This window comes from Carlito syrichta, unplaced genomic scaffold (genome assembly GCF_000164805.1).
Source record: "Carlito syrichta isolate Samal-C Ts95f unplaced genomic scaffold, Tarsius_syrichta-2.0.1 Scaffold288318, whole genome shotgun sequence".
NCBI lineage: Eukaryota > Metazoa > Chordata > Mammalia > Primates > Tarsiidae > Carlito > Carlito syrichta.
In genome coordinates, this window is record NW_007232414.1 from 92,733 (window position 1) to 105,901 (window position 13,169).

The 13,169-nt window shown below is 37.0% G+C and overlaps 1 protein-coding gene across 1 annotated transcript in view; it reads right to left on the bottom strand.

Annotated features, from left to right (window-relative positions):
• Positions 1-3,849: 3,849 nt before the first annotated feature.
• The window catches only part of LOC103255654 (zinc finger protein 208-like), a 112,820-nt gene continuing 103,500 nt past the window's right edge, over positions 3,850-13,169 (bottom strand). The window contains exons 6-7 of the mRNA XM_021710238.1: positions 4,996-6,567; positions 3,850-4,827 (exon numbers count right to left, since the gene is read on the bottom strand). Coding sequence (XP_021565913.1) covers positions 4,712-4,827; positions 4,996-6,567 — 1,688 coding nt within the window. The 3' untranslated portion in view covers positions 3,850-4,711. The remainder of the gene's footprint in view (positions 4,828-4,995; positions 6,568-13,169) is intronic.

Below are 13,169 nucleotides of genomic sequence, written 5' to 3' on the forward strand. Positions count from 1 at the left end.
AAATAAATAAATAAATAAAATTAGCCGGGTGTGGTGGCACACACCTGTAGTTTCAGCTACTTGGAAGGCTGAGGTGGAAGGATTGCCTGACCCCAGCAGGTCAAGGCTGTGGTAGCAGTGATCATGCCACTACACTCCAGCCTGGATAACAGAGTGAGATTCTGACTCAAAAAAAAAAAAAAAAAGAAAAGAAAAAAGAACCATGTATGACAAATGCACAGCTAACATTATACTAAATGGGGAAAAGACATAGCTTTTTGTACAAGAGCTAGAAAAAGAGGAAAAATGCCCACTTTCACCACTCTTACCCAACATAGTATTGAATGTCCAAGCCTGAACAACTGAAGAATAAATCAAAAACATCCAGGTTGAAAAGAAAGTTGTCCCTGGCTGCAAACACAATCAGTAAAGACTATACTAAAAAACTGTTAGAAATAATAAACTCAGTAAATCAACAATCCAAAACAAAACAACAAAAACAAAAACAAACAAAAATACCCATCCCATCTACAATAGCTACGAAAAATATATTTAGAAATAAACTTAAACAAACAAGTGAAGAATCTCTAAATTAAAACTAAAGAACATTGAGGCTGGGCAGTGGCTCACATCTGTAATCCTAGCACTTCAAGAGACTTAGGTGGGAAGATCTCTTGAGGCCAAATTTTGACTCAAGTCTGGGCAACATAATGACACCCTAACTTTACAAAATATTTAAAACAATTAGCTGGGCATGGTGGTACACATCTATAATCCCAGCTACCCTAGAAACTAATGCAGGAAGAATGCTTAAGCCCAAATGTTTGAGGTTCCAATAAGTTATGATTTTGCCACTGCAATTCAGCCTGGGTGACAAAGAAACTGATTAAAATGCAAGTCAATAAATAATTCCTTTATTCATAAACTGGCAAAATATGTTAAAATGTCTATAATACACACACAAAGAATCTACAAATTCATGGGAATCCCTATCAAAATAACAATCACACTTTCCACAGAATTTTTTTTTTAATCCTAAAATTCAAATGGTACCACAAAACACCAAGTTGACAAAGCAAGTGAAAAAAAGAACAAAACTGGAAGCACCACACTACCTTTGAAATACACTACAAAATTATAGTAACCAAAACAATACGGTACTGGCATAAAAACATACATGTTGGCCAATGAAGCAGAACACAAAGCCCAGAAAGAAATCTACTCATTTACAGCTGATTTGAGACAGAAGTGACAAGAACATAAAATGGGAAAAGGATTGTCTCTTCAACAAGTGGAGTGGGGAACACTGAATAGCCAAATACAGAACACTAAAATGAGAACCTTATCTCCATGCCATATGCAAAACTCAACTCAAAATGAATTCAAGAAGTAAATATAAGACTTGAAATTCTGAATCTATTATAATCTATTAAAAAGAAAGCCCCATGACACAGGGGCTTTTAATTTTTTGGCTTTATCCTCAAAAATCACAGGGAATAAATGCAAAAATAGATACATGGGATTATTGCAAACTAAAATGCCTAGCTGCATCTGTCTAAGATGGGAGGTTAATTTGAGCCCAGGAGTTCAAAGGTACAGTGAGCTATAATCACATCACTATACTCCAGCCTGGGTGACAAAGCGAGAATCTGTCTCTAAAAAAAATAAAAATTAAAAAGTTTCTGCACAGACTCAGTCAATAAAATGATGAGATGAGATGACCTAGGAAAGGGAGAAAATATTTTCCAGTTATATTCTGACAAAGCATTCATATGAAAAATATGTAAGAAAATTAAATAGCTGTACAACAAACAACAAATATGTATTAAAAATGAACAAAAGGCCTAAAGAGATATTTCTCAAAAGAAGACATACATATGGCCAACATCAATAATCATCAGGGAAAGGCAAATCAAAACCACTACATCAATTCACTTTTGTTTTTTAGTTTATATACACACAATGAAATATCACTCACCTATGAAAAAAAAATCCTGTCATTTCCAATCTTGAGGATGAACCTGAAGATCATAATATTAACTGAAATGAGCCAGAGGCTGGAGGTAGTGCCTCCTGCATGTAACCCTAATGCACTGGGAGCCTGAAGCAAGAGGACCACTTGAGGCCAGTAGTTTAAGACCAGTCTGAGCAACACAGTGAAATCCTGCTTCTACTAAAAGTAAAATGAAATAAAGTAGCTGAGCTTTGTGGCACATGCCTGTGGCCCTACCTACTCAGGAGGATCACTTGAGTCCAGGAGTCTGAGAATACAGTGATCTATGATTCGTGCTGCTACATCCAAAAAAAAAGCCAGACACAGAAAAATACCTCATGACCTCACTCATGAGGAATCCAGTAAAATCGATCCCATTTAAGTAGAGAGTAGAATAACGGTTACCAGAGCCTGAGGACGTTATGAGGGAGGAAAGTTTGGGAGGTGACTGTCAAAGTATACAGAATCACAATTAGACAAGACAAATTAAAGATAATTTTTGTATACATGGTGACTACAATGGGGTTATATTGTATTTTTGAAAACTGCTAAGATAGCTAATACTGTGTTCTTATCACAAAAAAGAAAGTGTTTGTTAATTAGGTAAAATTAAGCATTTGATTATGTACATATACTTCAAGACATCAACTTTTACATGCCATATACAATTTTATCTGCCAGTGTAAAAATAAATAAATATTAATAAAGCTTTTAAAAACATCATGGAAATATAACAATGCTTTAGTTACTGAGCCTATGTCCTTTTCATAAGCTTAACTGAATAGTGTCAAAAATATATAGGTTTTGTGATGCTTCCATCATTACAGTCATCAGTCATAACTATTGAAACTCTGATATTTACCAGCATGTTTTGAACCCAGCACAGAATATGGGAGGGGCCGATGTACTTTAAAGCTTTTACTTTAACATCAGAGCACCTAGGGTTCCTGGTGCCGGTGGGGATGGTATAGAAAACACTACAGAAACAAGTGCTGCTAAGATTTCCACCTCTGGGCACACTGTGAACACAGAAAACAAGTTTGCATAAAAATCACTGAGGAAATGTTTCCATCCCAAAGTTGCCATAACCTATAAAATTTTCTTAGTAAAAATGACCATGAAGTTAGCTATATTTTGATGCCTAAAAATGATATCTGTGGACTCTGAACTAAAATAAAGAATAATATAAGTGAGAAAATTTCCAAGGTTCAATATCAATCTGAAAGAGAAAGATTATTTCAAATTTTAATCCCACAGAGGTCATTTGATTATTGTCCAACACAACATGCACTTTCAAATCTGTAAGATTCTGCATGAAAACATATATTATGCTACAAGTATCCCTCTTATCTAAGTGATCCAAAATGTTCATTTATAAGCTATAAATGAAATAAAACTTACACCTAAGTTTATCTTTAGAGCAATATATTGGAATATTTGAACTTATGGAAATAATGAAACATCTTTATGTGTTCTTCAGGCTAGACAGATCATATAGTCATTGAAAAATGTAGGGTAAGATTCTATAAATAGTCACTCACAATTTAGAAATGTATGGCCTTTGGTTATACCTTCATATAATATCCATTATAATCATAACACTGTAGATACAGAAAAAAAAAGAAAAAATACATAACCCATGGGAACAATATTCTCCATACTGAGTTTATATAGACTTGGAAAAGGGATCACTAGAGATGCCATTCCATTATGCTATCTAAGAATATATTGTCACCATCTATTACCTACAAATTTGAATAAGATGGACTAGGCTAACCTCAGTGAGAGGATAACATTTTATTCAATGTATAGCAGTTTTAACACATTTTTTTAAATTGTGTTTTATTAAAACAAAGATCACACGTAGACTTTTAAAAGCATTTCAAAATCCACTGAATTTTATTACTTAATATGCAATTAGTAAAACAATTTATTTCTAAAATTAAAAATGTTTTCTTCTTACTATAATGCAGAAGATTATCCTTAAACCTCCATGGAAAAGTACGTAAATGAGCCCCACCTAACCTAGAAGGACCTCTCGTAGGCTCCCGTACAGCAACAACTAACCACATGCTTTACGTAAACACTAGAAATGAAGGCAGAGCACCGTGTGATTTGAGAGTTGATTTACATACTGATCTAAGGGTTGATTTTTTTGCTTTAAAAAAATCTGAAAGTTTTTTAATGCAAAAAAGTATACTTTACATGTAATTATAGCTCCACAAAAATCAATATAAATACATTAACTAATAATTTTAACTTTAGATTATTTTCTATAATCAACACTTTGAGAGTGAATCCTCTGATGTTTAGATGAGTACACATTTATTCATATTTAATGCATATCTAAAGTATTTTTTAGTATGAGCTCGTTGGTGTTTTCTAAGACATGTTTTTTGGACAAGTGTTTTTCTGTATTTATTATATTTGCAGAGTTTCTCTCATATGTAGGGTCTCTGAGGTTAAGCTTGAGCAACCACTGGAGAATTTTTGTGCAGTAAAAATTCTCCTGTGTACAAATAAGATCTGTGATATAAGTAAGGGTATTGTGCCCCTGTATATTTGTAATGCTGTTCAGTATACATACTCTGCTACACTCTGAGGCTTATATTTTGTGGGTGGTTTTACAAAAGTCATTATATTTGTAACCCTTTTATTCAGTGTGAAGTATCATGTGAATTAATATGTAAGCAGGTATTAAAGCCTTTTGCCATATTCTTGAAATTTGTAGGACAATTCTCAGGTGTGAATTCTCTTATGTACATTAAGATTTGAGCACTGATTAAAGGCCTTGCCGCATTCTTCACATTTGTAGGGTTTCTCTCCACTATGAATTCTCTTATGTTTAGTAAGGGATGAGAACCAGTGAAAGGCTTTCCCACATTCTTCACATTTGTAGCGTTTCTTTGCAGAACAAATTCTCTTATGTGTAGTAAAGGATTGAAACCACTTGAAGATTTTGTCACATTTGTTACACTTGTAGGGCTTCTCTCCAATATGAAATTTCTTATGCTTACAAAGGCCTGAGTGAGCTTTGAAGGCTTTGCCACATTCTTCACATCTGTAGGGTTTCTCTCCAGTATGAACTCTCTTATGTTGAGTAACTTGTGAGAACTGGTTAAAGACTTTGCCACATTCTTCACATTCATAGGGTTTCTTTCCAGTATGCAGTCTCTTATGTACATGTAAGTTTGAGAGATAGTTAAAGGCTTTGCCACATTCTTCACATTTGTAGGGTTTCTCCCCAGTATGCATTCTCTTATGTTTGGTAAGAAGTGAGAACCAGTGAAAGGCTTTACCACATTCTTCACATTTGTGGGGTTTCTCTCCAGTATGAATTACCTTATGTTCAACAAGGTTTGAGTAGTGGTTGAAGACTTGGCCACATTCTTTACATTTGTAAGGTTTTTCTTCAGTATGAATTTTCTTATGTTGAATAAGGGATGAGCACCGGTGAAAGGCTTTCCCACATTCTTCACATTTATAAGGTTTCTCTCCAGTATGAATTTGCTTATGTTGAGTAAGATAGGAGAACAGCTTAAAGGATTTGCCACATTCTTCACATTTGTAGGGCTTTTCTCCAGTATGAATTTGCTTATGTTGAGTAAGATATGAGAATAACTTAAAGGATTTGCCACATTCTTTACATTTGTAGGGCTTCTCTGAGGTATGAGTTCTCTTATGTTTAGTAAGACATGAAATCCAGAGAAAAGCTTTTCCACATGTTTCACATTTGAAAGATTTCTCTCCAGTATGAATTATCTTATGATTAGTAAGGTTTTTATATTCATTAAAAGCTTTGCCACATTGTTCACATTTATAGGGTTTCTCTCCAGTATGAATTTGCTTATGTTTAGTAAGATATGAGAACAACTTAAAGGATTTACCACATTCTCCACATTCATAGGGTTTCTCTACAGCATGACTTATCTTATGTACATTTAGCTGTGAGCCTTGTGTAAAGGCTTTCCCACATTCTTCACACTTGTAGGGCTTCTCTCCAGTATGAATTCGTTTATGTTTAGTAAGGTATACTATCAAGCTAAAAGCTTTGCCACATTCTTCACATTTGTAGGGTTTCTCTCCAGTATGAATTATCTTATGATTAGAAAGGTTTGAGAACTGTTTAAAGACTTTGCCACATTCTTTACATTTATAGGGTTTCTCTCCACTATGACACCTCTTATGTGCATTTAGGTGTCCACATTGCTTAAAGGCTTTTCCACATTCTTCACATTTGTAAGGTTTCTCTCCAGTATGAATTCGTTTATGTTTAGTAAGGTATGATATCAAGCTAAAAGCTTTCCCACATTCTTCACACTTGTAGGGTTTCTCTCCAGTATGAATTATCTTATGATTAGTAAGATTAGCAAACCAGTAAAAAGCTTTTCCACATTCTTCACATTTGTAGGGTTTCTCTCCAGTATGAATTATTTTATGATTAGTAAGATGTGAAAACCAGTAAAAAGATTTTCCACATTCTTCACATTTGTAGGGTTTTTCTCTCTGATGAACTGTCTTATGCTTAGAAAGAATTGTGCGGGATTTAAAGGCTTTGCCACATTCTGTACATTTGTAGGGTTTTTCTCCAATATGTTTTACGTTGTGTCTATTTGGATTTGATAATTTACTGAAGACATTCACATATTTATTACATTGAAAGATTTTGATATGAGTAGTTGATAAACATTGGTTTTGTTCATTATAACATCTCTTCTGCACCTTATACTCACCCACACCTTCCCATTCTTTACTTAAATGCAAATTCTCAAGGCCACAGTTTTCATATCGTCTCAGTACCACTCTTTGGAATGAATCTTTCATATCCTCCTCTGGCAAAAGGTCATGGGTGTAAGGAGAAGACATAACTGAAAGAAGTGAAAACAACAAATTATACAACTCAGTAGCCTCAGATAGACATACATTACAAATGTCATATATAAAATTATACCAAGTACATTAGCAAGCAGTCATAATAAAATACCACAGGCTCCAATTCCTTCATAGACATAAAAGCGTCACAAAAATATACCGAGCAAAATGCCTTTGTGAGAACTCTATGAACGTAGTTGTGTCTGTAGCACCTCAGGTCAGAACAAGGCCAAGAGCCACAAAGAATGGGAAGAAAAGTTTGCTGGATTTGCCCACCACAGCCCTTACTCCTACCCAAAATAGCATGGTGCCTTTAGGAGTAAACTCCCAAGTCTTGCCTTCTCCCTCAAAAAAGAAAAAAAAAATACTGGTACATTTGCCCACACTCCCGGCTTCTGGGGATGTTTCCAAACACTGGTTTCTCCTCCTGTAACACAGAGGGCTGGCAGAAATGGAGGTGTACTTTGAAAAGCAGACCGGGTCTACTGAAACCAAAGGTAAATGATTATTACAGCAGCAGACAGACTGCAGTACCACGAACAGGTGTAGCAAGATTCAGACATTTAAGGTTTCTACCAGGGTCCTTTTACTTGAGGCGTCCAGTCACAATCCACAAATTGGACAGGAAAGCATACACTTCCAGTCACAATCGACAAATTGTACAGGAAAGCATACGCTGTCTGCAAACATGCAGCCAGAGTAGTCTCTCTGCCTATTTGGGATCTACAGTCTCATCTAAAGTAGTTAGACCAGATTTCTACAAAAATAACTGCACGGGTTGGCCATCAGCATCTCTAGCTCTGTCTTTCAAAGCATCTTCAGACTTGAAACTGATTCAGAGACCATGGTGTCTGGAAACCCAGCCAGGATCACATGTTTGCATTGGGAGGCATGAGGTTTTGTTTTTTTTTTTTTGAGTCGGATTCTTACTTTGTCACCCAGGCTAGAGTGCAGTGGCATGCTCATAGTCACCACAGCCTCGACCTGCTGGTAATCAGGTGATCCTTCTACCTCACCCTTCCAAGTAGCTGGAGCTACAGGGATGTGCTGCCATACCTGGGTAATTTTTTTTTTTTCTGGATTTATTGTAGCGATGAGGTCTTGCCAAGTTGCCGATGCTGGTCTCAAACCCCCAGGCTCAGGTCATGTTTGTGGTGTTCCTGGGATTTCTTAATCAAATCCCCAAATCACCACTACTCTCCATTTTAGACATGACGCAAAAGGGGAACTTTAAAAATGGTTCAATGAGTTCTTCAAAAATATATAGATATGCTCATGTCCCCAAAAGCAATGGAAGAGGAGTTAGGTCACATTGTCCCTTACAAGCCATGCAGTAAGCATTGGCTCTTACTGTAACCTTGAAGGAAGTTCACTGAAGAGGAAGTAGAGTCCTTAGAGGATTTAAGAGCATGAAACAGAAGATTCCCCCTGTGTGACAGCAAAAAACATAACTCCAAGCTTCTCAGAAAACACTTCATTGGAACAGAGCTTCCCAAACCACATCTTAAGGCCTGGCTTCCTCCTTGATATTGCAACCCCTCACTTGTGCATCTGTTCCATTCACTCTCACCTACCTGGGGGTTTGGCTGCTATTTTCTGTCCCTTCACATTGCAGGGCTCCTTGCTTTGCTCCAGACAGATGATCAGGGTTGGTTTAGAGATAGCAAGACCTGTTTTATTAGAAAAAAGTAACTTGACTCTTGCTGGGATTGTTCAATTACCAAGCTAGTACTGTGCTCAGTAGAGAAAAGACAACATTATAGAAGATTCTAAAAAACAAAAAAAACCGAAAAGTTTCCTGACATTATTTTAGAATATTTCATGTGTATTTTAAATTTGTGGGGTTTTCACTTGACTATCCAGTACTATTAGATAAAAAAATCAATGGTGGCAATTAGATTTTAAGATATGGGCAACACTATTTTATGCTACTGATTTTCTGGAATTACCATTAATCGAGAGTAAAGAATACTATCAGCTTAAGATAGGGGATGACTGATGTCAAGATAAAACTTTTTTTTTTAACACCAATAATCTCTCGATTCTTCCTTGAAAGCAAGGGTCTGAAACTCATTCAGAAACTCTCGAATTATACTCTACAAAGGAAGTGTGGCATACAAATTGTGTACTAAAGTTATCCTCACCCACAGAGACCAGGTTTTTATAGTTCTCTAACATCACATCTCTATACAAATTCTGCTGAGCAGGGTCCAGGCATTCCCACTCGTCCAGAGAGAAATTAATGGCTACATCTCTGAATGTCAACAGCCCCTGAAACAAAACAAAACACATATTTACCAAATGGCCATGGCAGAGTTCTTAATTTGACCCATTTGAGTGTTAAGAAAACTGGTTCTATCCAATGAGATACACTTTAGCACAGTACAATTCTCTAATGTATGTATCTCTAACTCTAAGGAAAGGGGATAGTATAAGATCCACAAAACCAATGTAAATACTACACTTCTGTGGAAGATAGATATAAAATTGGGGCACAAACACAGATGTGAACATTTTTTAGTGGTATGCTTACATAACTAGTGTATATATTACTTACGTGGAAAAGTCATGAACTAGAAGCACACTTTTCAGATTTTACTTTGTACAACAATGACCTGGAGAGTGTGTTAAAATGTAGATTCTTATTCAGGAGATCTGAGGTGACACTTATGTTTTTGCATTTCTAACAAGCTCCCAGTGATGTCAGTGCTTCCAGCCCAAGGAGAACATGTTGCCAAACATCCAGTAAGTGGTAGTTTATCCAAGTTCATCTGACCAGTGAACAAATATGAGAGCCTTAATTCCCTAAAGCAAGCTATGTGCAAGGTGAATCTAGGAAGGAGAGCTACTGAATCAAATGTGATTATTTACGTACATAACTCAGGAAATCTTCTGAAGGAACTTATTAATCATAAAGAGAAAAATAACTAACTCTTCAGTGGGAAAATCTGTCATAGGGCAGTACCTTAAACTGTGAATAAAACTAGCATCAACTGTAATAGGAAAATTGGTAACACGTGCCAAAGCACATAGAAGACACAACATCAGTGGTGTGATATATTACTGGACAAAAACATAAATTACAATCTGAATCTAATCATGAAGAAATATCAGTTTAATCCAAGGTTCAAGTTATAGATATCTCCCATGTTTTGTAAATTGTATATTTAGTCTTTATTTTTTTTTAAGCATTTTAAAGAGCAAACTTCCTCCATCTATTCTTTATTCAGAACTTTCTGAGATTTTCTGGGTTAGTAAACATCATCCTGTTTAAATGTTCATTGTCTTAATAGAGCTACCAGAGCATGCAGATAAACCCTAAATAAGGCATGTTTTCCTTTTTCACTGATACCTGAGAATTCAACGCCATCCCCAATAGGAACCTTGGCCAACCACGCCTTCACACATTCAATGGCCACAAAAGGAACATTTATAATACTGCAGCTCATAATTCATGTTAAGAATTGCTCTTGGCATAGAAGCCAGGATGAAGAGAAGCCTCTGATATACAGAAAAGAAGTATTTTCAGAGCTCTTTGAATATTATAAGGAGAAAAAAATGTTGTTGACATAAACTCGTTAGCCAGCAACATAGCAAGTAGAGAAGTAAAAGTCTGCAAGTTCTAAACACATGACATTCTTAGGAGGAAAAGAGGATACAGCCCCTGACATGGGACACCATTCTTCCTCTTCCTCCTCTATGAGATTCCTATGAGATTCCTTTTCAGATAAGATTACCTGGACAAATCACACTTGTATGTTGAGAACAATATATCTTTAAATATGTCAGGACAACCTCTTCACCTGCCAGAGACAGAAGGACTTAGAAGTAGACAAAAAAAAAAAAAAATCCACCCTTTCCTGTACTTCATCACAAGAGGCAGAAACTCAGAAATGAGCTTCAATACACATGAGGTGCCCCTTTTCTACACTCAGAGTCAGCGATTTCTGCTATAACAATGGAAACACGAGCTGCACAGACCTGCCCTCAACAAACACAAGCAGAGCAGGCCCTGTCGCCTCCCTTTGGAACAAAGGCTGAATAAGACTCTCACATGTGTATCTGGGAGCCCTTGTACTTCATCCTGGCCCTCACCTCAGATCCCACTGGGCACTTAAATTAATTATGTTCCCACTTAGACCACAGACAGTCTGTGGAGCAGGAATGGGTGATGGTATTTCATGAAGCTGGCCATGTGATCTTGCTCAGAAGACTGGATTCTAAGCCTTGTCTCACCATTTTTAATTTGTACAGAAATCATTTGGTATTCTGCACCTACTCTAAGTAATATGATTCTGCAGGTTTGGAAGGATTACGTGAATTGGTTTCTGTAGAAGTTCCCTGTTAGTGGTGATGCAGTTCCCTAAACATGCATGATCAGTAGCACTCAGTTAGTGACAGCAAGCACAGCACACAGGGTCCCTCACGCCCACCACTCTTATCACATCACAAATACTTCTGGTCCAAAGTGAAGACCACCAACCTCTATCCTGAAACATGGCATTGTCTGCTGGCCCTTTAAGGTTTACAGAGGCAGCAGAAGGCAGCAATGTTTGAGGAAGTAAGCGTTTGAAAAACTACATGCATTAATGCAAGGTTTATGATCAATGTACTATGTCTCAGTAGTACGTTACAGAGACATGTTACTATGCTAGGAAGCTCATGTTAAGTGAGTTAATCCTCATAAAACCCTAGGAGATGGATAACAAGAGTCTCATATTTCCCAGGATTTAGAGGAAGAGTGCAGACTCTTTCTTCTTCTGTTTCTCTAGCATTGATTTTAAAACAAAGTGTAGAACATAAAAGCTAAATAAACACAGATGAGAGGGATATAAAAAGGGTAAAGTGTAGTTCAGAGGGATTTTTTATTGTTGTGTTTATATTTACCATTTTATAGCTTGTGGAGTGACTTTTGGGTCTGCAGAAATGGACAACAGATTGCCAGGTAGAATGTCTCTATAGAGAAACACAGGCTTTAATAATAATTTTTTATAAAAGAAATCAAGACCTCCAAATTAAAATCTTTTGCTCTCATTTATCTACTTTGGGGTTAGTAAAAATTGGGAGCACCAGCTCTGGAGATGTCAGGAGTAGCTACCCCAAACGCTGACCCCTCTAATAGTTTTGTGAAAGTCTGGGTAGGGTGGCAGACCTGGAGCAGGCAGCAGGCTCTGGCTTCATCTCTATGTTGCTGGAGTATTTCCAGTTCTGCCTTTCCTAAGCCTGGCCAAGAGAAACTTGACTTCCCCAGTTTGTATAATTTAAATCTAAATAGTCACTTTCTTGTCTACTTTATAACATACTCTAACAAGCAATTTAACTAAAACCCTCAGGATTTTCTAAGATACATATTAGGAGCTGCATGTTTAACAAGGTAAACACAATAGAAATAGTAAAAATGATAATAATAGCTTTTCAGTCCACAAATAGCCCTTCACCTAGTGACATCAGATCTCACAACATGAGAAAAGTGGCCCAAATGATTTCAAAGTCCCTTGAACCTCCCTTTCGTACTGACCCTGTAATGCTGAATTCATCCATTTACTCATTTGCTCTAGGCTGAAACTTCCGACAGTAGGGAAAATGACTGCTTTGTTTTTCTAATGGTCAAATGAAACACAATCCATGAGATTTTTCTATCAGTTTGAATCCCCAGATTTTGTCCTTGTTCTTCACACAAATACCAGACCCCTGGAGCGACACCCAACTGTGTACCAACTGAAGAGATTCCTTCTGTGAGGGGAGGAACACATCCTAAATGATTCATTTCCCATCCAGAGAGGAAAGCAAAATTAGACCCTGTTGTCAGCCTTATCCTACTCTGTATAAGACATCTCCAGCTTTCTCAATGCTCACGTGGTGTGAAGGTCACCAGTAAGCCTGGGCTGATGTCCTCATGGTGATTCAGTAGGAGAGACTCAGGGTAACTTTGTGGGGCTAGGATTGAAAATAGAACTGCCCTGGTAGAGTGGCCAATCCTATATCCAGGTGTGATATCACTTTTCCCTAACCCGTTAACTCTTGGGTAAGAGGAAGGACAAGAATTCTCTACTCCAGCACCGTTTACAGTAGGTGTAGGTGTGGTCAGGGCGCTGATATTTTGTGGCTATGATCTCCCACAGCTGAGGTGCTTTTTTCACTTACAGATTCTGCACCAGATCCTGTTTTTACACCAAAAGCCCCTCACATAGATGAGTAGGTCACTGTACATAACCTGGAAAACTCAGAGAGCACCACTTTAAAAGGGGGAATTTATGATGTCTATGTTGACCTCTCACAATGCAGAAAATGTCTTCTCTGGGTTTTCTGTATGTCCTTAGTCCAA